This window comes from Zalophus californianus, chromosome 9 (assembly GCF_009762305.2).
Source record: "Zalophus californianus isolate mZalCal1 chromosome 9, mZalCal1.pri.v2, whole genome shotgun sequence".
NCBI classification, from domain to species: Eukaryota; Metazoa; Chordata; class Mammalia; order Carnivora; family Otariidae; genus Zalophus; species Zalophus californianus.
Window position 1 is genome coordinate 114,305,654 of NC_045603.1, and position 25,137 is coordinate 114,330,790.

At 37.6% G+C, this 25,137-nt stretch overlaps 1 protein-coding gene across 3 annotated transcripts in view; it reads left to right on the forward strand.

Annotated features, from left to right (window-relative positions):
- The window catches only part of ARMC4 (armadillo repeat containing 4), a 188,539-nt gene that overhangs the window by 133,957 nt on the left and 29,445 nt on the right, over positions 1–25,137 (forward strand). For all 3 annotated transcript variants that reach the window (XM_027593224.2, XM_027593225.2, XM_027593226.2), the window contains 2 exons: positions 469–657; positions 1,950–2,171. In XM_027593224.2, coding sequence (XP_027449025.2) covers positions 469–657; positions 1,950–2,171 — 411 coding nt within the window. The remainder of the gene's footprint in view (positions 1–468; positions 658–1,949; positions 2,172–25,137) is intronic.

Consider the following 25,137-nt stretch of genomic DNA (forward strand, 5'->3'; position numbering starts at 1 on the left):
TTAACAATATATGAGACAAGATATCTTTAAGCAGAAACACACATAAAACAAGGTCATGTATTGATCAGTTGACAAAATTGTGACCAGAGGCTCGCAGGAACCTAATGCTGCATTTCCCCTAGAAAGAGTGGTTTAGTATTTACTAATTCAGTTTTTGTGATGATGTTATAAAATATAACTACAGCAAATAATACAACTTTATTTTACTAATTTCTATATCCCCAGTAGTTAGCACAGTAACTCTCACATAAGAGTTGTTCAGTAAATATTTGTTGAAACTCAACTGCGTGTGTGTGTATATACATACACATACATACATAGAAATCACAAATAATAAAGAAATAAACTGAATTTGTTTTTTTTGCCAAAGGTGTACCTCGCAACCTTATCATTACTTTTTACTTTTTAAAAAAAATGCTGATCATAAAATTATTTTTGGTAACATCTTTTGTTTTTAATTTTCTCTAGGATGCTGGAGAAATGGTTCGTTCCTTTGTTGGTGGTTTGGAACTTGTTGTCAATTTACTGAGATCAGATAATAAAGAAGTTTTGGCAAGTGTATGTGCTGCTATTACCAATATAGCAAAAGATCAAGAAAATTTAGCTGTTATTACAGATCATGGAGTTGTCCCTTTATTGTCCAAACTAGCAAATACAGTAAGTAACACATCCTTTTATTTTGAATGTGTATTATCATAAGGTATCATGGTGTGGTAGTAAAAACACTAAACTTAGAGTCCAGAGACCTGCATTCAAGCTTAATATCCATCACCTATGAGGTATGAGATTTTGGTCACCTTATTTAATTTCTCTGAGCCTAACCAATGTGAAAGTGTATTCTAACTGTACAATTTAATATGCAAGATCCTTAGAAAATAAGAGGCTGTTTTTTATTTCTTACTGGCAAGTAAAGTGGTGGCAAATATAAATGTTACTATAGAAGTGTTAACTGTCGTCTTCCATCACCACCATCGTTACCATTATCCTTAAGATAATGGTTCATGCCAGCTTTAGAAGTTAAACGCTCCCCGCCCCCAAGGCTTAGCAAGCTTGGATTGAAGGCATTCTTGAGCTGGGAGACTTTGGCAACCACTGTATTATTGATTCAGAGCTGTGTCCGACAGAAGAAGCAGCCTTAAGAGATAATGACTTCACCATGACCAGAGGTATTTGAGCATAGCTTGGGCTACCTCTTGGCAGGAAAATCGTAGAGCAGAAATTCAATCACTGGAAGAATGCTTGGTTTAGGAGACTTGTTAGGGCCAGTCTAACACTGAGTTCCTAAGAATAACTCCCAGATTCAGTTAGGGACACCAAGTTGTTGCCTCAATAAAGAGAACAATACAATTAATAAACAGAAGACTATATCCTATTTAGGTATAATATACCCATAGGAGTTAATTACATACAAAAAGAAGGATATAGTCTGGATAAAGGCTATAGAAAGGAAAATGGCAGACTCATACATGTCATTGTTTGCTGCTCTGCCTTCTCCCTGTTCGGGACCAAGGTGTATTACTGATGTAGAAGTGTTCCTAGGGTGGAGGTGTTGAGTTAACCACCTATCCCAGTCAAGTGAAATGCTCCCTTAAGAATGTCCAATATTCTTTAACTATTTTTTTTCCCTAAAGCACATGCTCAAAAGGAAATCAAGCCTTGAGCAAAGAACAAATGCCAGACACTCGATCACCTTTGAGTGTATTGACTACATTCAGTAGTCAATAAAAAGAATTTAAAATTTTTTTAAAGTCATAAAAAGAAAACTCAGGATTGACCTTGGCCCATTGGGGACCACCAAAATACTAATTTCTTTCAAGACACCCCCTGAATAGCCTCCTAGCCCTTCTCCCTTGACTCATTGGGATTTTATTGGGTAATAAACATCCAGCACAGAAACATGACCTTACACGTTCATTGCAATGCATGTACAATTCATTTCCTTTGTACAGAATAATGATAAACTGAGGCGCCATCTAGCAGAAGCTATTTCACGCTGCTGTATGTGGGGGAGAAACAGAGCGGCCTTTGGAGAGTACAAAGCAGTTGCTCCATTAGTGCGTTACCTGAAATCAAATGACACCAGTGTACATCAAGCGACAGCTCAAGCCTTGTACCAGCTCTCAGAAGATGCGGATAACTGTATCATCATGCATGAGAATGGTGCAGTAAAGGTACCGTTGATTGACTGACTTTGGGGTTTAGTCCAAATTAGGTATATGGCGGCTGGAAAGAAACTTATGTAACAGTGAGGTTTCACTGATGGTGGGTATTTGGACACACAAAACTGCCTATTTGTTGGGTCATGGCTGATGAGCGATGTGTTGGCATGGTTTATTGCTGCAGAAAAGTTGGACATAGATTTTACCTAAACCAAAGAGTATAAAATCTACTTAGTTTAATAATCGCTCCATAATTTGAATTTGATTTTTTAAAAATGTACACTGCATGGATAATCCAGGGGCATTCATAATTCTACTTAATATATAATTTACTTAGCAATTAAATAACAAAATATAGGCACGAACTACAGCAAAGGAGCTGACTGAAACAACTAGACTACAACTTGATGGTCTTAACTGTAATAGCAAAGGACCAATACAAAGACACATTTTTTCAAAAAAAATCTGTGCATTAAGTTTTCTTTGCCTTTAATCAATACACAAGGAGGAGAGCTTCTAGAAGCACATAGACTTTAATATATCTATACATTCTATTCTTGAACAGGACGTGCCCAACCTAACATGCCATCTAGTAGAGCCTTTTAAAAAATGAAACTATAAAAATTAAGTAGCCTGGTAAAGTGTCTGACATATAAAGTATGCTTAGACAATTGCCAGTTAGTTTAAGAGGAGAATTTCTAGGCTACTGAAGGTTTTAAAATTTAATAAGGTTTATGGTTTAATTGACATAAATGCCAGCTGTGCATGCCCTTCTGTATCATTCCTTCTAGGGCAAGTCAATGGTAATCCAAAATCACTTAGGAGGTGTATTCTGCTATGTAAAGTGATGAAACTCTGTTTACTCACCCACACAGCTTATATGTATTTGAAAAGAAGGCAATATAAGAAAAAACAACAACAACGAAATCTTGCCATTTCCAACGACGTGGATGGAACTAGAGGGTATTATGCTAAGCGAAATAAGTCAATCAGAGAAAGACATGCATCATATGACCTCACTGATATGAGGAATTCTTAATCTCAGAAAACAAACTGAGGGTTGCTAGAGTGGTGGGGGGTGGGAGGGATGGGGTGGCTGGGTGATAGACATTGGGGAGGGTATGTGCTATGGTGAGCACTGTGACTTGTGTAAGACTGATGAATCACAGATCTATACCTCTGAAACAAATAATACACTATATGTTAGAAAAAAAAAAAAGGAGATAGTAGGAAGGGAAAAATGAAGGGGGGGAAATCGGATGGGGAGATGAACCATGAGAGTTGATGGACTCTGAGAAACAAACTGAGGGTTCTAGAGGGGAGGGGGTGGGGGGATGGGTTAGCCTGGTGATGGGTATTAAAGACGGCACGTATTGAATGGGGCACTGGGTGTTACACGCAAACAATGAATCATGGACCATTACATCAAAAACTAATAATGTAATGTATGGTGATTAACATAACATAATAAAAAAATAAATAAAAGGAAAAGAAGGCAATACAAAAATGATTGGGGGAGGGAATAAGAAAGGGAAAAGTAAAGAAAGAAAATAGGGTTTGTTCGGCCCTAGACCATTCCCCCATCATCTTAAGGTCTCTTGAGGGCCTCTCCATCTCCCCTATTTGCATTCCTAACTACCTGCTATTTCTACTGGAGAATAACTGTAAAGAACAGGATAGTGTTTTTTGTAAGTTTCTCTGTCATGGGATAGAGGCAGGCTTAATCCTGAGCTCTCCCTCTTGGGACCGTAGGGGCAGCATATGGAACTGTGTCTCCCTTCTCTGGTTTTTTCTTTTCTTCTTTTTCTTTTCTTTTTCTTTTCTTTTTCTTTCTTCTTTCTTCCTTCCTTCCTTTCTTCCTTCCTTCCTTCCTTCCTTCCTTCCTTCCTTTCTTTCTTTCTTTCTTTCTTTCTTTCTTTCTTTCTTTCTTTCTTTCTTTCTTTCTTTCTTTCTTTTTCTTCTTTCTTTCTTTTCTTCTTTCTTTTTCTTTCTTTCTTTCTCTTTCTTTCTTTCTCTTTCTTTCTTTCTTTCTTCTTTCTTTCTTTTTTCTTTCTTTTCTTTCTTTTCTCTTTCTTTCTTTCTTTCTTTCTTTCTTTCTTTCTTTCTTTCTTTCTTTCTTTCTTTCTTTGTTTTTTTTTTGAGAGAGAGTGAGCGAGTGCAAGTGGGAGTGAGTGGAGGGAGGGCAGAGGCAGAGGGAGAGAGAGAATCGTAAGCAGGCTCCACGCTCAGCACAGAGGCCCACACAGGGCTCAATCTCACGACCCTGAGATCATGACTGGAGCCAAAATCAAGAGTCAGATGCTTAACCAACTGAGCCACCCACGCGCCCCCTCTGGTCTTAAGGAGGAAAAAAATGTGGATGTGGTGAGTGGGTGTCGGTAGAATAAACAGGGTTTGGTGTAGTGCGTGGCCATGGGCAGTAAGGAAAGGCTTGAATCAAAAATGACTCCAGGTTTGGGGCCAGGTGAAAAGGAAGATTCTATCGGCCAAGATCATGCAAGAGAATATTTGGCACATTTGGGTGGTTACAGTACCTGCTGTGAGTATGTCACAATGTGTAACTGCTAATGTTTCGGACTCCAAATGCATACAACCTTTATCCACTATTTTTGGCAAATCCCTGATTGTTTTCATTCCTAATTGTTACTGTGCCTTCCTAGTCGAAAGCTTACAGTGTTATTTCCCAGTCCTACGTACATGTCTGCTGCCGCTGCCCATGAGGAGTGTTGACAATTACCAGAGCCATCCTGTCACCCGGTTCATAAGTAATTTATTCTAGAGTTAGTTCCTTCAGCATACAATTTCCTTAACAGCGGCAGCTGATGTTACACAACCTATCTGTCTCATGCCCACCGATGTTTATTCCATAATAACAGTGAGCAGGCTGTTGGAATAGATTGGTTTCACTTTCTACTGTGTTCGATTTAAATGGTCAGTTTGAAATTCAGATCTAGAGCAGTGCTGTCCAGTGCAAATGTAATGTAAGTCACATATGTAATACTAAGTTTTCTAGGAGCTACAATTTCAGAAAAGATAAAAAGAAACAGGTGAAATTAATTTTAGTAAAATATTTTATTTAACCCTATATATGCAAAATATTTTTACTTCAACATTTAATCACTGCTATTATATATATAAACACATATATATAATCAGTACTATTTTATATATAGTCAATACTAGTATATATATGTACTATGATGTATATATATATATATAGTATATACTATTGTCTACATTGAATCTATACGTCATTTGGGGGAAAACTGACATCTTAATGTTATTGTCATCTGACTCATAAAGAAGGAATACCTCTTCATTATTTATGTGATTGTTTTTCAGCAATATTATGTGATTTTCATCCTATAGTTTTTTACATCTTTTGTCAGATTTACCCCATGTAAATACTTTTGATGCTACTCTAAATGTAATTTTAAAATTTTCAATTTCTGATTGTTATATAAACATTTAACTGATTTTGTGTATTAATCTTATATCCTGCAACCTTGCTAAATTCATTTATTTGATCTAGTAGGCTTTTAGAGATTCCATCAGATTTTCTACATAGACCAGGGGTCAGCAAACATTTTCTCTAAAGGGCCAGACAGTAAATATTTTAGGCTCTATGGACCACATAAAGTCTCTGTTGCAGATTCTTCTTTTATTGTTGTTGTTATTATTTACAACTGTACAAAAATGTAAAAACCATTCTTCGTTCTTTGAGCTGTACAAAAACAGATTGTCACTTGCCAGCATCTCACATAAATAATCATGTCATCTACAGATAAAGACTTCTCTTTTTTTCTAACCTTGATGCCTTTTATTTACTCTTCTTGCCTGACTGCATGGGCCAGAAATTCTTATGCAATATTGAGAAAAAAGCAATAGGATCAGATATCCCAGTCTTATTCCCTATCTTGGAGGGAATACATTCAGTCTTTTCACCATTCAGTTTACTGTTGGCTACAGGTTTTTGTTAGGTGGCTTTTTGTCATGCTCAGCATGGAGCCCGACTTGGAGTTTGAACTCACAACCCCCTGAGATCGAGACCTGAGCTGAAATCAAGAGTTGGACATTTAATCAACTGAGCCACCGAAGCGCCCCTGTTAGGTAACTTTTATCAGGCTTGGTAAGTTCCCTTCTATTATTACTTTGATGAGAATTTTTTTGTCAGGAATAGATACTGGATTTTGTCAAATGCTTTTTATTGTATCTACTGGGTTACAATGTGTTATCCTTTTTATACATTGTTGAACTTAATTTACTAAAATGTTTTAGAATTTTGCATCTGTGTTCATGAGGGATGTTGGTTGTAGTATTTTTTTCTTGTAATGTCTCTGTTTTGCTATCACAGTAATGCTATATCATAGTAATGCTTCAGTAAATGAGTTGGAAAGTGTTCCTTCTGCTTCAATTTTCCAGGAGAATTTTATAGCGCCGGTATTATTTCTCCCTTAAATGTTTGGTAAAATTCACAAGTGAAGCCATCTGAACCTCAAGTTTTTGTTTTCAGAAGGTTTTAAACTTCATATCCACTTTCTTTACTCAAGATAGGGCTGTTCATGTTTATTTCTTCTTGAGTGCTCTTTGGTAGTTTGTGTCTTTCAAGGAATTAGTTCATTGCATCTAAGTTATATTGTCAAATGTATTGGCATAAAGTTGTTCATAACATTCCCTTATCCTCTTAATATATACTTATAATCTGTAGTTATGACATTTTTTTCACTCTTGATATTGATAAGTTTTGTCTTCTCTTTTCTCTTGACCAGTCTGGCTAGAAGTCTATCAATGTTATTGATCTTCTTGAAGAACTAGCTTTTGTTTCCTTGGTTTTCTCTCTTTTTCTATTTTTTATTTCATTGATTTCGTACTGTGATCCTCCTTATTTCCTTTCTTCTGGTTACTTTGTGGTTTCATTTGCTCTTTGTCTACTTTCTTAAAGTGGAAACTAATATAATTGATTTGATACCTTAATCTTTTCTAAAAATGTTTCTTAGTTGTATACATTTCCTTCTAATACTGTTTTAGCTGCATCTCAAAAATTTTGGTAAGCTATGTTTTTATTTTCATTTGGTTAAAAATATTTTATAGTTTCCCTTTTGATTTTTTCTTTCACCCATGGATTATTTAGAAGTGTTATATTTAGTTTTTAAATATTTGAGGTTTTTTCATTGGCTTTTCTGTTGTTGATTTATAATTTAATTCCACTGTAGTCAGAAAGCATACATCATAATACTTGACTATTTTTTTTTAATGTGACATTTGTTCTGTGACCCAGAATATGGTTTAATTCACTGATGTTCTACATGCACTTGAAAAAAAAAAGAGTATTCTGATGTGGTTAAATAACGTGTTCTACAAAGCTTAATAAGGTCAAGTTGGTTAATATTGTTCAAATATTCTACATCTTTGTTGATTTTATAACTACTTGTTCTATCAATTATTTTGTGAGGCAAATGTATTAACTGTTCTACTACAGAAATACCCCAGTTATTGTGGATTTGCCAACTTGTTCTAATAGTTCTATCTCATCAGTTTCTCTTCATGCATTTTTTATTATGTTATGTTAATCACCATACATTACATCATTAGTTTTTGATGTAGTGTTCCATGATTCATTGTTTGTGTATAACACCCAGTGCTCCATTCAGTACGTGCCCTCCTTAATACCCATCACCCATACCCCCAACCCCCTCCCCTCTAGAACCCTCAGTTTGTTTCTCAGAGTCCATCGTCTCTCATGGTTCATCTCCCCCTCCGATTCCCACCCCCCTTCATTCTTCCCATCCCGCTATCTTCTTCTTTTTTTTTTCTTAACCTATATTGCCTTATTTGTTTCAGGGGTACGTATCTATGATTCAACAGTATTGCACAATTCACAGTGCTCACCATAGCACATACCCTCCCCAATGTCTATCACCCAGCCACCCCAACCCTCCCACCCCCCACCACTCTAGCAACACTCAGTTTGTTTCCTGAGATTAAGAATTCCTCATATCAGTGAGGTCATATGATACCTGTCTTTCACTGATTGACTTATTTCGCTCAGCATAATACCCTCCAGTTCCATCCACGTCATTGCAAATGGCAAGATTTCATTCCTTTTGATGGCTGCATAATATTCCACTGCATATATATACCACTTCTTCTTTATCCATTCATCTGTCGATGGACATCTTGGCTCTTTCCATAGTTTGGCTATTGTGGATGTTGCTGCTATAAACATCGGGGTGCAAGTACCCCTTTGGATCCCTACATTTGTATTTTTGGGGTAAATACCCAGTAGTGCAATTGCTGGGTCGTATGGTAGCTCTATTTTCAACTGTCTGAGGGACCTCCATACTGTTTTCCAGAGTGGCTGCGCCAGCTTGCATTCCCACCAACAGTGTAGGAGGGTTCCCCTTTGTCCGCATCCCCGCCAACATCTGTCATTTCCTGACTTGTTAATTTTAGTCATTCTGACTGGTGTGAGGTGGTATCTCTTTGAGGTTTTGATGTGGATTTCCCTGATGCCGAGCGATGTTGAGCACTTTTTCATGTGTCTGTTGGCCATTTGGATGTCTTCTTTGGAAAATTGTCTGTTCATGTCTTCTGCCCATTTCTTGATTGGATTATTTGTTCTTTGGGTGTTGAGTTTGGTAAGGTCTTTACAGATTTTGGATACTAGCCCTTTATCTGATATGTCATTTGCAGATATCTTCTCCCATTCTGTCGGCTGTCTTTTGGTTTTGTGGACTGTTTCTTTTGCTGTGCAAAAGCTTTTTATCTTGATGAGGTCCCAATAGTTCATTTTTGCCCTCGCTTCCCTTGCCTTTGGTGATGTTTCTAGGAAGAAGTTGCTGCGGCTGAGGTCGAAGAGGTTGCTGCCTGTGCTCTCCTTTAGGATTTTGATGGACTCCTGTCTCACGTTTAGGTCTTTCAACCATTTTGAGTCTATTTTTGTGTGTGGTGTAAGGAAATGGTCCAGTTTCATTCTTCTGCATGTGGCTGTCCAATTTTCCCAACACCATTTGTTGAAGAGACTTTTTTCCATTGGACATTCATTCCTGCTTTGTCAAAGATTAGTTGACCCTAGAGTTGAGGGTCTATTTCTGGGCTCTCTATTCTGTTCCATTGATCTATGTGTCTGTTTTTGTGCCAGTACCATACTGTCTTGATGATGACAGCTTTGTAATAGAGCTGGAAGTCCGGAATTGTGATGCCGCCAGCTTCGCTTTTCTTTTTCAACATTCCTCTGGCTATTCGGGGTCTCTTCTGTTTCCATACAAATTTTAGGATTACTTGCTCCATTTCTTTGAAAAAAGTTGATGGTATTTTGATAGGGATTGCATTGAATGTGTAGATTGCTCTAGGTAGCATTCACATCTTCACAATACTTGTTCTTCCAATCCATGAGCATGAAACATTTTTCCATTTCTTTGTGTCTTCCTCAATTTCTTTCATGAGTCTTTTATAGTTTTCTGAGTACAGATTCTTTGCCTCTTTGGTTAGATTTATTCCTAGGTATCTTATGGTTTTGGATGCAATTGTAAATGGGATCAACTCCTTAATTTGTCTCTCTTCTGTCTTGTTGTTGGTATATAGGAATGCCACTGATTTCTGTGCATTGATTTTATATCCTGCCACTTTACTGAATTCCTGTATGAGTTCTAGCAGTTTTGGGGTGGAGTCTTTTGGGTTTTCCACATAAAGTATCATATCATCAGCAAAGAGTGAGAGTTTGACTTCTTTGCCAATTCTCATGCCTTTTATTTCTTTTTGTTGTCTGATTGCTGTGGCTAGGACTTCTAGTACTATGTTGAATAGTAGTGGTGATAGTGGACATCCCTGCCGTGTTCCTGACCTTAGGGGGAAAGCTCTGTTTTTCCCCATTGAGAATGATATTTGCTGTGGGTTTTTCATAGATGGCTTTTATGATATTGAGGTATGTACCCTCTATCCCTATACTCTGAAGAGTTTTGATCAAGAAAGGATGCTGTACTTTGTCAAATGCTTTTTGTGCATCTATTGAGAGGATCATATGGTTCTTGTTCTTTCTTTTATTAATGTATTGTATCACATTGATTGATTTGGGGATGTTGAACCAACTTGCAGCCCAGGGATAAATCCCACTTGGTCGTGGTGAATAATCCTTTTAATGTACTGTTGGATCCTGTTGGCTAGTATTTTGGTGAGAATTTTTGCATCCATGTTCATCAAGGATATTGGTCTGTAATTCTCCTTTTTGATGGGGTCTTTGTCTGGTTTTGGGATCAAGGTAATGGTGGCCGCATAAAATGAGTTTGGAAGTCTTCCCTCCACTTCTATTTTTTGCAACAGTTTCAGAAGAATAGGTATTAGTTCTTCTTTAAATGTTTGGTAGAATTCCCCTGGGAAGCCATCTGGCCCTGGGCTTTTGTTTGTTGGGAGATTTTTGATGACTGCTTCAATTTCCTTGGTGGTTATAGGTCTGTTCAGGTTTTCTATTTCTTCCTCGTTCAGTTTTGGTAGTTGATACATCTCTAGGAATGCACCCATTTCTTCCAGGTTATCTAATTTGCTGGCATAGAGTTGCTCATAATATGTTCTTATAACTGTTTGTATTTCTTTGGTGTTGGTTGTGATCTCTCCTCTTTCATTCATGATTTTTTTTATTTGGGTCATTTCTCTTTTCTTTTTGATAAGTCTGGCCAGGGGTTTATCAATCTTGTTAATTCTTTCAAAGAACCAGCTCCTAGTTTTGTTGATCTGTTCTACTGTTCTTTTGGTTTCTATTTCATTGATTTCTGCTCTGATCTTTATTATTTCTCTTCTCCTACTGGATTTAGGTTTTATTTGCTGCTCTTTCTCCAGCTCCTTTAGGTGTAGGGTTAGGTTGTGTATTTGAGACCTTTCTTGTTTCTTGAGAAAGGCTTGTATTGCTATATACTTTCCTCTTAGGACTGCCTTTGTATCCCAAAGATTTTGAACAGTTGTGTTTTCATTTTCATTGGTTTCCATGAATTTTTTTAATTCTTCTTTAATTTCCTGGTTGACCCATTCATTCTTTAGTAGGATGCTCTTTAGCCTCCATGTATTTGAGTTCTTTCTGACTTTCCTCTTGTGATTGAGTTCTGGTTTCAAAGCATTGTGGTCTGAAAATATGCAGGGAATGATCCCAATCTTTTGGTACCGGTTGAGACCTGATTTGTGACCTAGGATGTGATCTATTCTGGAGAATGTTCCATGGGCACTAGAGAAGAATGTGTATTCTGTTGCTTTGGGATGGAATGTTCTGAATATGTCTGTGAAGTCCATGTGATCCAGTGTGTCATTTAAAATCTTTATTTCCTTGTTGATCTTTTGCTTAGATGATCTGTCCATTTCGGTGAGGGGGGTGTTAAAGTCCCCCACTATTATTGTATTGTTGTCGATGTGTTTCTTTGCTTTTGTTATTAATTGCCTTATATAATTGGCTGCTCCCATGTTAGGGGCATAGCTATTTACAATTGTTAGATCTTCTTGTCAGACACACCCTTTAATTAGGATATAGTATCCTTCCTCATCTCTTGTTACAGTCTGTGGTTTAAAATCTAATTTGTCTGATAGAAGGATTGTCACCCCAGCTTTCTTTTGGTGTCCATTAGCATGGTAAATGGTTTTCCACCCCCTCACTTTCAATCTGGGGGTGTCTTTGGGTCTAAAATGAGTCTCTTGAAGACAGCATATCAATGGGTCTTGTTTTTTTTATCCAATCTGATAGCCTGTGTCTTTTGATTGGGGCATTTAGCCCATTTACATTCAGGGTAACTATTGAAAGATATGAATTTAGTGCCATTGTATTGCCTGTAAGGTGACTGTTACTGTATATTGTCTGTGTTTCTTTCTGGTCTATGTTACTTTTAGGCTCTCTCTTTGCTTAGAGGACCCCTTTCAATACTTCTTGTAGGGCTGGTTTCGTGTTTGCAAATTCCTTTAGTTTGTGTTTGTCCTGGAAGCCTTTTATCTCTCCTTCTATTTTCAGTGACAGCCTAGCTGGATATAGTATTCTTGGCTGCATATTTTTCTCACTTAGTGCTCTGAATATATCATGCCAGTCCTTTCTGGCCTGCCAGGTCTCTGTGGATAGGTCTGTTGCCAATCTAATGTTTCTACCACTGTAGGTTACAGATCTCTTCTCCCGAGCTGCTTTCAGGATTTTCTCTTTGTCTCTGAGACTCGTAAGTTTTACTATTAGATGTCGGGGTGTTGACCTATTTTTATTGATTTTGAGGGGGGTTCTCTGTGCCTCCTGGATTTTGGTGCCTGTTTCCTTCCCCAAATTAGGGAAGTTCTCTGTTATAATTTGCTGCAATATGCCTTCTGCCCCTCTCTCTCTTTCTTCTTCTTCTGAGATCCCAATTATTCTATTTTTTTAAATGTTTTATTTATTTATTCATGAGAATCAGAGAGAGAGAGAGAGAGGCAGAGGGAGAGGGAGAAGCAGGCTCCCCGCAGAGCAGGGAGCCCGATGAAGGACTCGACCCCAGGACTCTGGGATCATGACCTGAGCCGAAGGCAGACGCTTAACCATCTGAGCCACCCAGACACCTAAGATCCCAATTATTCTAATATTGTTTCGTCTTATGGTATCACTTATCTCTCAAATTCTGCCCTCGTGATCCAGTAGTTGTTTATCTCTCTTTTTCTCAGCTTCTTTATTTTCCATCATTTGGTCTTCTATATCACTAATTCTCTCTTCTGCCTCATTTATCCTAGCAGTTTGAGCCTCCATTTTTTATTGCACCTCATTAATAGCCTTTTTGATTTCGACTTGGTTAGATTTTAGTTCTTTTATTTCTCCAGAAAGGGTTTCTCTAATATCTTCCATGCTTTTTTCAAGCCCAACTAGTATCTTTAAAATCGTCATTCTGCTCTAGTTCCGACATCTTACTAATGTCCGTATTGATTAGGTACCTGGCAGTCGGTGCTGCCTCTTGTTCTTTTTTTTTTTTTTGAGGTGATTTTTTCCATCTTGTCATTTTGTCCAGAAGGGAATAGATGAATGAGAGAATAAAATGCTAACAGGGTAACAACGACCCCAGAAAAATATACACTAAACAAATCAGAAGAGACCTTCCAGAAAGTGGTCGCTTTTTTGTTCAGAGAGTTGCTGCTATTCTTTTCTTCGATCTCCTGTTGAGTTCTTAGGTGTTCAGAATGGTTTGATCCCTATCTAGCTGAATTCCTGGGACCAGACGAAATTTAGGTCTCCTACTGCTCTGCCATCTTGCTCTAAACAGTCTCTATCTTCATGCATTTTGAAGCTCTCTTGTTAAGTGCCTAAGTATTTGGGAATAGTATGTCCTCCTGATGACCCCTGTCATATTCTTTGCTCTGAAATCTGCCTTTTCTCCTGCTTTCTTTTGGTTAGAATTAGCATGCTAAATCCTATAGTTCTTCCTAACCTTTTACCCATTTGTGTATTTTTATTTGTTAGCTATTTGTAGGCAGCACTTAGTAGCGGCTTGCTTTTTTTTTAAGATTTTATTTTTTTATTTATTTGAGAGAGAGACAGAGAGTGAGAAACAGCATGAGAGGGGAGAGGGCCAGAGGGAGAAGCAAGCTCCTTGCTGAGCCAGGAGCCTGATGTGGGACTCGATCCCAGGACTCCAGGATCATGACCTGAGCCAAAGGCAGTTGCCCAACCAACTGAGCCACCCAGGTGCCCCCGATTTTTTTTTCCATTCAAATCACCTCTGCCTTTTTGGGGGAGGTTATGGCGTGTCTACACTATTTACATTTAATATGCTACTGACATGATTGGCTTTAAGTGTGATTTTATTTGTTCCCTCTTTTTCCCATCTATTATTTTCTTTTTGTCTTCTTGGCTTAATTGAATTTTTTAAAAATTCCATTTTATCCCTTTTGTTTTTATTATTTATTTATTGTTTAATTTTTATTAGTTGTGATTCCTTGTTCATTTAGTGGTTGCTTTAGAGTTTATAGTATACATATGTAATTCAGTACAGTGTATCTTCAAGTTATATTACACACAGAAACATATAGTTTAAGAATCATACAACACTATGCTTCTCTTTTTGTCCTCCTGGCTTTTGTGCTATTGTCATGCAGTCAACTCATATATATTATAAACTCCACATTGTTCTTGTTTCTGATTATAAATAAATCAATTATCAATTAGAGAGATTTAAATAAATAGGAAAAAGTGCTATTTATTCCTTTCCAAAGGACTTTTAACATTTCTTGTAGTACAACTCTGTTGATAAATTCTTTTATTTTTGTATGTCTAAAAAAGACTTAATTTAGTCTTTGTGTTTGAAAAATATTTTTGGTAGGCAGAGAATTTTACAGTGACTTTTTTTCCTTCAGTAAACATGTTCCTTCATTTTATTCACACTTGTGTTGTTTCTGAGAAGAAATCTGTCATTCTTATGCTTGTTTATGTGTATGTCTTTTTTTTTGTACACTGCTTCTAAGATTTTATCACTTTCCCTGATTTTGAGCAATTTGATTTATGATGTGCCTTTGTGTTGTTTTCTTTGTTTCTTATGCTTGGGCTTTTTGAGCTTCTTAGATCTATAGGCTTATAGTTTTCATCAAATTTGGAAAATTTGGAGCCATTATTTCTTCAAATACTTTTCTCTGTCTCCTTTTTCTACTATCCTTTGGAAACTCCATTTTCACCTATATTTGGCTACTTGATGTTTTCCCTGTTCATTTTTTTCAGTCTTTTTTCCTCTCTTGTTTTAATTTGGAATGTTTCTATTTCTATGCCTTCAAGTTCAGAAAATCTTTTTTTTTCCCCACTGTTTAATTTACCTTTATTTCCATCGGTGAGTTTTATGTCTCAGTATAATTGCACCTCTCAAAATTAGATTAGGGTCTTTCCTCTAGCTCATATGAAATCCAGTTCTAGTAACAGTCCTACTGTCATTTCTGGTTTGATTTCAATTGGTTGATATTCCTCTTTACCATGGGTCATGTCAGACACTGACTTTAGGGTGGGGGAGGATTTTTTTATTGTTTTTTTTTTTATTTTCATTCCAGTATAGTTAACATACAGTGTTGTATTAGTTTCAGGTGTACAATGTAGTGATTCACCAATTCCATACATCACCTGGTGCTCATCACAAGTGCCCTCCTCCATCCCTATCACCTATTTAACCCATCCTCCCTCCCATTTCCCTTCTGGTAACCATCAGTTTGTTCTCTATAGTTAAGAGTCTGTTTCTTGGAAGACACCGAATTTTAATGTGTTGAGTGATAGATAGTTTCCATAAATATTCTTGAGTTTTTTTCTAGGATGCCGTTAGGTTACTTAGAAACAATCTGATCCTTTCAGTTCCATGCTTTGTTAGCAACATTAGAGTACCCACTACTGAGGTAAGAGCCTTCCAGTTACTGTACCTGAAACCCATGAATCAGGAAGTCTTTCATACTGAGTGGTGAGATCAGGCACTATTGAACCTGTATGAGCTTCAGAGATTGTCCCAGCTGATCTGTCCTTGGGTATGTAGTTTCTGCACACACAAGTGCTTATCAGTTCTGCACTGAAGTTTCAGGGGCACCGACTGTAGGTCTCCAGAGGTCTGTGCTCAGAGAGCTCTCTCCCCTCCAGTAATCTTCCCTGAAGACTCCAGTCATCACAGACCTCCAGACTCCCAAGCTTGGCCTCCCAGCTCAGGGAGGCTGCTGTGCTTCCTTTGGCTTCTCCCTCCCTGTGCTACAGCTCACTCCAGGCAGTAGGCGGGACAATCGTAGGGCTTACCTCTGGAGTTTTCCTTCTCTTGGGGATCCTAGTTTCCTGATGGCCTGTGTCTTAAAAGCCATTGCTTTGTAGGTTTTAGCATTTTTAAGTTGTTTTAGACGGGAAGATAAATCTGGTCCATGTTACCCTATCTTGGCATGAAGCAGAATTCTTAATTTTCTTTTTACAATAAGTTCATGGAAAGTGAGAGCTGGTAGAGGTGAGTTATCCATTTTAAACACAGATTTTGCATATGAGGAATGTAAGTCCCAGAGATCAGTGAGGTACCAAAAACCACACAATCAACACATGGCATAACATCATAAATGATTGTGATGTCTAGTTTAGGGCTGTTTCCACTAGATGAGCGAATTTCAGTGTCTCATGGACTGTTAGGGTTCCCCTGGGAGAGATCAGGGCCCAGTACTCAGAGCAAGGGGGAAGTCAATGCTTGGTGTGAGGGGCGGTCACCTACTTTAATTAGACCAGCTAGTTTTTCCATTTTACATATTAGAATTATGCATGAGATCTTATTTCAAAACAGCTTTTTGCTGCTTTAGAAAGAATTGAAAATTAGTGCACTAGGGCCACACTGCCCTTTAATAGTTGTTTATGGAACCCAGGAGGAGCCATCTTTTTCATATTTATTTAGCACTCTGCTTTGACAGAAAGGTTTACAAGATAAGAATCTCTTCAGGAGGAATTAAGAATTTTAATCTTAATTCTTTGCATTCTTATAAGTGTAGTGTCTCTAAAAATCTGATACAAGAATGATTCTTTAAAGCCACTTTATTTTCTTCTTTTTAAGTTTTCCACGGAGACCTCTAGGCAATGCTTTTGCCCTTGAGGTGATTCAGTCTTCTAAAATACCCAGGGAGCCTTTGGAAAAATCAAACATGTCTAGGACGGTCTGAGCTAATAGAATACTTGTCTCCTTCATCCAAACTAGCTCTGCTTCACTATAATGAACCCATCTTCTGCTTTGGCTACATCACCGCCACCACAACCCGGCAAAATAAAATAAAGTTCCCTCCCCTTCCTGAAAGCTAAAGGTGACAAAAGATGAAAAACAGAGCTGCATGTAAGTACAGCAAAAGAGATAATAATGAAAATAATATCATTTTCATTTTATGCGGCTTCTTCTGTGCCAGCCACTATTCCAAAAGCTACGTTCACACATATCCTTTTATTTAGTCTTCTCCATTTTCCAGTGAGATGGGAATTTATCTCCATTTAGCAGATAAAGAAACTGAGTTAGATAGAGATTAAGTGACTTGCCCTGAATCACCCAGGTCATAAGGAAAGGACCCAGGAACTCTGGTTCCATAGTCTGTTCTCTTAACACCCACTGCAGGGTAAAGCAGGAGTGCCTTGATGGCACACGTGTGTGGGTGTGGGTGCTGGTGTGCAAGGCTGTGTTTGGAAGTCTGAGCCTGGGTGAGAAACTGCTTTAGGAGACAGAGCAGCTGTCTGGGAAAGCACAAGGGGAAATAGGACTGGGCAGAGAGCACACTTGTTTTATGGTAGAACGGTGCCGTCCTTCTGCATCCCAAATGCTCTGTTTCTGTCTTGGTTTTCAGGATTTTCTAGCCTTGCTTGCTGTCCTTGCAGCTTCTGTGTATTCTTAATTTATGCCTGTTAAACATTATTACGAGTAAGAATATATGAAGTTAAAACCAGATGATTTTGTGATTTTTTTAAAACAATTATCTCTATTACATGGCCTTTAAGAAGAGTAGGTATATTTTCCAAAGGTAGTGATATATTAGTTAGTATTAATGGCATTTTATGTTGGATATGTTTGTATGTTTATGTATACACACATATATGTATATATTTGTATTTTTAGAATTAAGGAAATTGCAAGTAGAAAACCTGAATACATGAGCTTTGGGCTTAATTTAAGCCTTTTACACTAATCTATGTCAGCTTTCTATACCCACCACTTACATGAGCTCTATTCCAAAAGTCTAAGATCTTTGCAACTAGTCACCGTTCATATATCTTATTTTTACTGTGAAAAACATCCCCTGTCACCAAGGGACAGACTTCTAGGCCCTATAAATGCCATTAATTATTATACAGTAAACAGAAAAACCCCTAATGAAGGAAATGAAATTAAAAACCTGAGTTCAAACAGGACCCCTGGGACAAAAAGCTCCTGCCTTTTGGTGTCCATCCTTAGCCTTACAGCTTCTTACAAGTCAGAGCCTTCGTCTCTCCTTACACAATACTCTTCATTATGGAACATTCCCAACAGTTTCTCCTGGGCCACATTCACGTACTGTGGTCCTCAGTGTTCCTCAAAGGGTGTAGTCTACCGTCCCCCTGTCTAGAAGCAATACAGAGCTTGGAAAAAAAAAATTAATGGCTGGGCCATACCCTAAATTGACTGACTCAGAGTCTCTATGAATAAGACCAGGAAACTATATTTCAACCAAGCTCCTAAGGTAACTGAGAAGCACACAAAAAGTTTAAGAGCCACTGATCCCTAGGAGTTTCAGTGGCAAGACAGCCAGACCATCATTTACAGTGTTGGTCCATGATACTGAACACAAGGGAAACGAAAATCAACCTTTTCAAAGGAAAAGGTTAAAGGACACCTGAGGATGATTAAGCCATTGCATTGGAAGCTAATCCACCTACCAAATACAACTGTGCACATAGAATGCTCCAGTGTATGATGTCCTGCTGAACAGGATGAATGTGGCTCCAGCCCGTGTGGAACTGGGATAGGCATGTAGTCGTAGAACTGTGCTTTGCAGTACCCCTGCAAGCGTGAAGACAATGTCCCTAAGGCACTTTATTTGCTCCTCATCAAAGAAAAGAAAACAAGGAGAACTTTCTGCTAATGCTATAAAAAACGTAAGTTCCTATACCTAAGAGAGGACAAATTGACATGTTAACTAGTTTAAAATACTATCCTCAAAGCTGTAAGCTTTGAAAATAGGAAGACCTGACCCAATATGCCAGACCCAATCTAATTCATGTTGTTGCCCTTGAAAATGTATCAAAATATATGGTTATATGATGGCCTTCTACAACACTGCTTCCCAACCTTTTCCCTGTCAGCAGAAAAACATGGAATATTTGTATGGCACACTGGAATAAATGGACAAAGTTTCCTGTGGCTTGGAGGCAACTGGTTTGGAGCCTTTCCTTGCTCTTGGTCTCTCCCAACAGTCCAAGGGCTCGGGACTTGCTATTCAAAATGTGGTCCCAGACAGAGAACAGCAGGATCACCAAGGTGCTTGTTAGAAGATCAGAATCTCAAACTCCCCACGCCCCCCCCCCCCGCCCCGCCCCAGAGCTACGGGATCAGAATCTGCATTTTAAGAAGATTCCCAGATGGTTCATATTCATAGTAAAGTTTGAGAAGCACTGGATAAGGAGTACACTTAAACTTAGTAAAAGGAATTAAATACTGCTAAAAGATTCCTGCCATGATTGCCTTTATTAACTATTCAAATTTGATATGGTTTTAATATTTTCTATAAAATTGATTTAGATGGACCCTAAATGTATGTTAAATGTGTAAATGTAATTTAATTTTTATACCTTCATAAAACTTTTTATATAAATTGCTAAAATTCCTGATTTGGGATCAGAACATGTGGTCACTATAACTTTTCTAACCCCTATTTATTTCATATTATTATCCCACACCGCACCTTAGACAGGAAAATCCCTAAGTCTTCTACTTTCAGTATAAAGCAACTTTTTATTTGCCCTTACATTGCTTATATATTTCAAGGGGGACATTCTTCTAATATCCTGGATTCTGATGAATTAGTACACATTTAGCCTATTTTTAAAATTAATTTATTAAGTTTAGATGCTAAATTTTATAGTTATCTCTCAGGTAATTGTGGTATGTAGAGACATTCTTCATCAGCCAGTTGCTTTTCTACTCAGTTATGCTGGGCAGCCACCACAGCATTCACCATAATTGTATTCAGATTTTGTATATTTACACAGATTACTGGAATGACTTGTAAATTATTATTGATTCAGCTCTATCTTTCCTAACCCTCAGGATATCTGTGCACAGATTTGTGTGCAGACAGGTTGTTTCTGCTAAGACTTAATATTCCATAAGTGGCTTCAACCTTTTATTTTTTAAACTATGACACCAGTTTCTAATTTATTCCAGATACTCTTTTCTAACTTACTTTAGATACTAGTTTCTCATCTGTTCTAGGGAATATATAATACATTGCTTTACACATAACTGCAAACATTGTTTACAAATTACATAGTACTTCTTCAACATTCTGAGAAACTCACAAACAGGTAACTTGAACAAGACCCTTTTTAAATAATCTTCTACAATAAATAATCTTCTACATTCTACAAGTTAGGTCTATTAAAATAGTGCTGCTATGAGCATTCTTGACATGATTTTTGGTGGCCTATGCACTGACTGATAATTGGTTTTAATAATTATTACTAAATTATTACTTTTGCTTTTACTGTACTGATTTTATGTCAGATGAGAGTCAAATGTAAAACTTGGATAAATATTTTTTGTTCAGAATTTTAATCACTTGGCTCCTGGGTGGCTCAGTCAGTTAAGTGTCCAACTCTTGATTTCAGCTTAGGTCATGATCTCAGGGTCGTGCAGGGCTTCTCCCTCAGCATGGAGTCTGCTTGAGATTCTCTCTTTCCCTCTTCCTTTGCCCCTGCCCCTGCTCTCTCTCTCTCTCAAATAAATAAATAAATGAAATCTTTTTTTAAAAAGAATTTTTAATCACTTAACTGACCTGAATTTCCCTTTCAGTTTATCCTTTAAATTTATTTAAAGATTTTACCACAGGGAATTATCTTTTACTTTCTACTTTAAGTTAATCTATCTGGAGATAGTCTATGACTTTATGGAATCTATTTAAAGATGATTCTATATGCTTCTGAATTTTCCTTTTAACAAATTAATCCTTCAAACGATTGAATATTGATAACTCTTTGTGAAAAGAGGTGATTCCACCCTACTTCATTTCTATATCCCATATACTGGTTATTAATTTGTTGAAATCAGAGGAAAATATGCATTTCTAACTGGGGAAAGACCTCTTGAAAACATAGTCAAGAATGACCACATATGTTTACTGCTAATCCAGGAAATGACTGCTCCTCCACAAAGGGTATCCCTTTTCAGAGGGGTAGAATAAAGACACAGTATACAGATTCTCCACACAGGCAAGACTTGACCTATTCATCACTCCCAGAATTCAGGAGGAGAGAGGAGGACAGAGGAACTCATAGCTTTCTCAAGCACTATAAGAAGGGCCTGGTCAAAAACAAATCAATGGACAAAATTACTAAGTGTGCTGAATGCTATGAAAGAAACAACTCGGGTTGGATGAAGACTAACAGAGGACTAACATACTTTAGACCTGGAAGTCAGAGAAAGCATCTTGGAGCAGGTGTGTCTACACTAAGATACGAAAAATGAAGACAGGAGAAGAGTTTACAGAAAGAAAGTATGTGCAGTGGTCATAAGGTGGGAATGTGCTTAGAGTTTCCAAGGACCTGCAAGAAGATCAAGGCAGTTGAGGCTGAGTGACAGAACGGGAGAGTGACACAAGATGTGTTTGGAGAGCTGGAGGGGTGGGGGGCTGGATTACATGGGGAGTGCCAGACTATAGTAAAGAACTGAGATTTTATTCTACTGTACTGAGAAGCCATTAAAAAATTTTTGATGAGAACAATACTATGATCCTGTCTGTGTTTTTGAAGATCACTCTCAGAGGTGTGTAGGGGGTAGGTCAAAAAGTGTGTTAGCAAAAAGCCCCCTAGGAAGGTGGTGAGCTGTCAGTGCATGACAACATGGCCGCCTACACAGGACTTCATTACAGATTAGATGAGAGATTAAGGGAACAGGAAGAATTATGGATTTATTCACAAAATTTTTTTAACAAGGTTTCTACTACAAAGAGGGAAATAACCATAGTGATAATAGTTGTTAGCAAGCCCTTTTTTATTTTAAATTTCACCAAATAATTTGAATCACCCATTAAATGAATAATTAGCAAATATTAGAATATTAGGCTTAATAATAAGAGATTGCAGAGCTTTCCCTTGACTGACAAATATGTAATATAAATAGCTGTATATATTTTATAAAATGTAAATTACAGGACAATCTCTTTTTAAAATAGCAGCCAATTACTGAGTGGTCGCTGCTGGGCTAGGTGCTTTACTTCTTATTTTGTTCAGTCCTTGCCATAACCTTGTGATGCAGGCATTACTGTACCCATTTTAAAGATTGGGAAGCTTTAGTTCAATAATCTAAGCAGTGTATCCAAAGTCCCCTAGATAGAATGCAGGATCAATTAGTATACAATAAATTGCAAGCAACATAAATAACTCAAATAAGCTTGAGCACCAAAGAGGATACACGGATGTTTGACAGATCTCATGGGCAAGAAATCAGCAGAGCCATGGGTGCACCTGGGTGGTACAGTTGGTTGAGCACCTGACTCTTAGTTTTGTCTTGGGGAAAGGAAAGGAAAGGAAAGGAAAAGGGAAAGGAAAGGAAAAAGGGAAGGGAAGGGAAAGGGAAAGAAAGGAAAGGAAAGAAAGAAGAAACGGGGAAAGAAAGGAAGGGAGGGAGGGAGGGAGGGACAAAGGAAGGAAGGAAGGAAGGAAGGAAAGGCAGTAGAGCCTGAAAAGGTGCTGGGATAGAGTCTCACAGGTTTTCTAGCATATTTTTCTTTTTCATCTGTCATCTGTGTCCGTTTCACTTCATTCTTTCTCCGTCAGTTGGCTTTCCCGGTGTCTCCATGGTTTCCTCCACTGTGTCCCCCAGCTTCACCCTCCGGTCAACCCAGTGAGGCAGCATACTATTCCCACTTTCAATTCAGAAACTGCAGGGAGGGGGATCTGATTGGCTCCATTCGGGAAATGCACCCACCTCTCATCCAACCAGTGTGGACAAGGAAACAGTGTGCTGTGTACAGAATGGCTTCCAAGGCTCGCCCTGCAGGTGAGGGACAGGGACAGTCAAGAGCATCCCTGGTGGGCTGGGAAGAGAGTGTAAAGGGTGTGCACTAATGTGACAAGCCAGGATTTCGATTTCTGGACCAACTAACATGAGAAACTGTTAGGTCAGTTGAAATTCACTGTCTTTTATTATCATGCTGTTATTGAGGGCATTTTAGAGTTGTATATACTTTAGTTGTAGTTTATTATTGCAAATCTTTTAAAGATGTACAGAAGTCATTCTACCCATTATTTCTAAAGTGTTGTGCCTTGTTTGTTAAAATTATAAATTCTTGCTAACAGCTTTGGCTAGTTCTATTTTATTATTATTATTATTAAAGAACTCATTCATAAAGCAAGCTTTGTGAGTTAAATGGAAGTAAATTACAAAATGTGAAAGGTAATTATATATAATTTTTATTGAAAATATTTCAGACCTAGCTATTGCCAACTGCTGGTATGGATTTCGCATTCTGAAATTTAAACAGTGACTTTAGGCTCTTTTTTTTTTTTTTTTGGTCAAATACTTTGTGATTAAATGAGGTCTAGTATTATACTATCATCTTAAGTTTAAGAAACAACACTCCCTCAGCATTTTGAATCTATGCAAAACAGTCTTCATTTTATGCACGTATAAACCTGTGAAGCATTCACATGTTGGTTTTGGGTCTTTAAACTTGGCAAATTACAGATTCTCATTTTTATATCTGTCGCTATTGGCTCCAAACTTTAAATTGAAACCACAGGGTTTATCTGGCACTCACACCAAGCTAATTCTTTTCCCTTGCTTTAAATTAGCTGCTACTTAATGATTAAGAAAGGGTGCATGAGATGGCAAATAACATTAGAGCAATAATACACACAATTCACTGCCAACTATACAAAGGCTACTTGAATTTTTGGCTGTTTAAAAACGAAAACATGTCTATCGTATTGCACTCAGAAACTTCATAGCAACAGGTGAACACCCTAATCTTTTATTTTTGTTCAGTTTAGATGAAACCAATGAAAGGTAAAAACAAAAAGTCATTTCCATCCGAGTTGCGTAAGAGGCCTCTCAGGTGGGAGCCTTCCTTTCCTGAATTGGGCGAAGCTGGAAACCATGGCCTTGGTACTTGCTTGTCAACATCGTATTTTTAGAGATTGCTACTTACCTATCCTAATAAGTTTACTATAGTCTCACTGCCAGATGAGAAAAACATTTTAGGGTTACGAAGTGTTGGAGTCCATGAAAATTAGATTTGGGGCTGGAGAGTTGCTGGAGAGTTACTCTTTTTCTTAACATAATCATGTTACCAAAATTAGGAACATCAGGCTACATTAGAGTTTTTCTGATCACAAATAAAAGAAAATGACAGGGCTGGGTAGCTTATGTTGTCTAAACTGTACAGTCCAGGATTCCTCAAATTTACACAGGTTTGGATATCAAGGCATTAGGTTGGCATGAGACGCTGTTGGCACATGGTAAAGCATCTTTTGGTCTCAGAAAAAGACACTTTTCCTGCCAAGCTGTAGGTCTCTCAGAGCTGTTCAACAGTAGCTGTACCCTGCAGCTTTTTTGTTTCATGATAAATGATCCGTTTCAAATAAATGAAATTTCAGCCAACTCTGCAGAAAGAATCACTTTCTAAAACAGAGAGACAGTTTTGGAGGGTCAAAAATGCACAAACAGTATGGTAAAATAAAGTATATGCTGCTCTTTTTAATGGAAAAGATTGTTACTGGTTACATTTGCCAAATTCAATCAGTATGCCAAAAAGTCGAGGAATCTGGCAGGGACTATGGAGAGCAGTTCCATCTTTCATCTATATTTCTTCTCTGTATTTATCTAGCTTCAGAAAATGCTGGGAATGTCTTTTCCTTCCGACTTGGCCCTTTTGCTAAACCACAGAAATACACCGGGCGGCTTCTCGTAATTGTTTAGTTACTTATAGTGCAGTCAGTCTTTAAACTTGTGAAAAAAGTATTCTTTCCATTGGAAATTTATGAAAAGCACCAACAACTGTTTGTTTTCATTTTCTGAAATTTATCCCAGGAACAAAAAAAAAAATCAGTTTTATTAATTGGCAGCTACTTGACTCAATACACAGAGGCAGGAGGCCAGCTCATTATTTTTGGCCTTCGGCTGACCCAAAATGGTTTTCTCGTATAAGAAGCTATTCACAGATGCTAGACGTAAGAATTAATAATAATAATAATGGTATTTCAGACTTCATGAATAAGTAGTTTTTGGCACTCAGAAAATATCTTCTGTTTTTCACTTGAAAACAGCAATCCTGTTATATACAA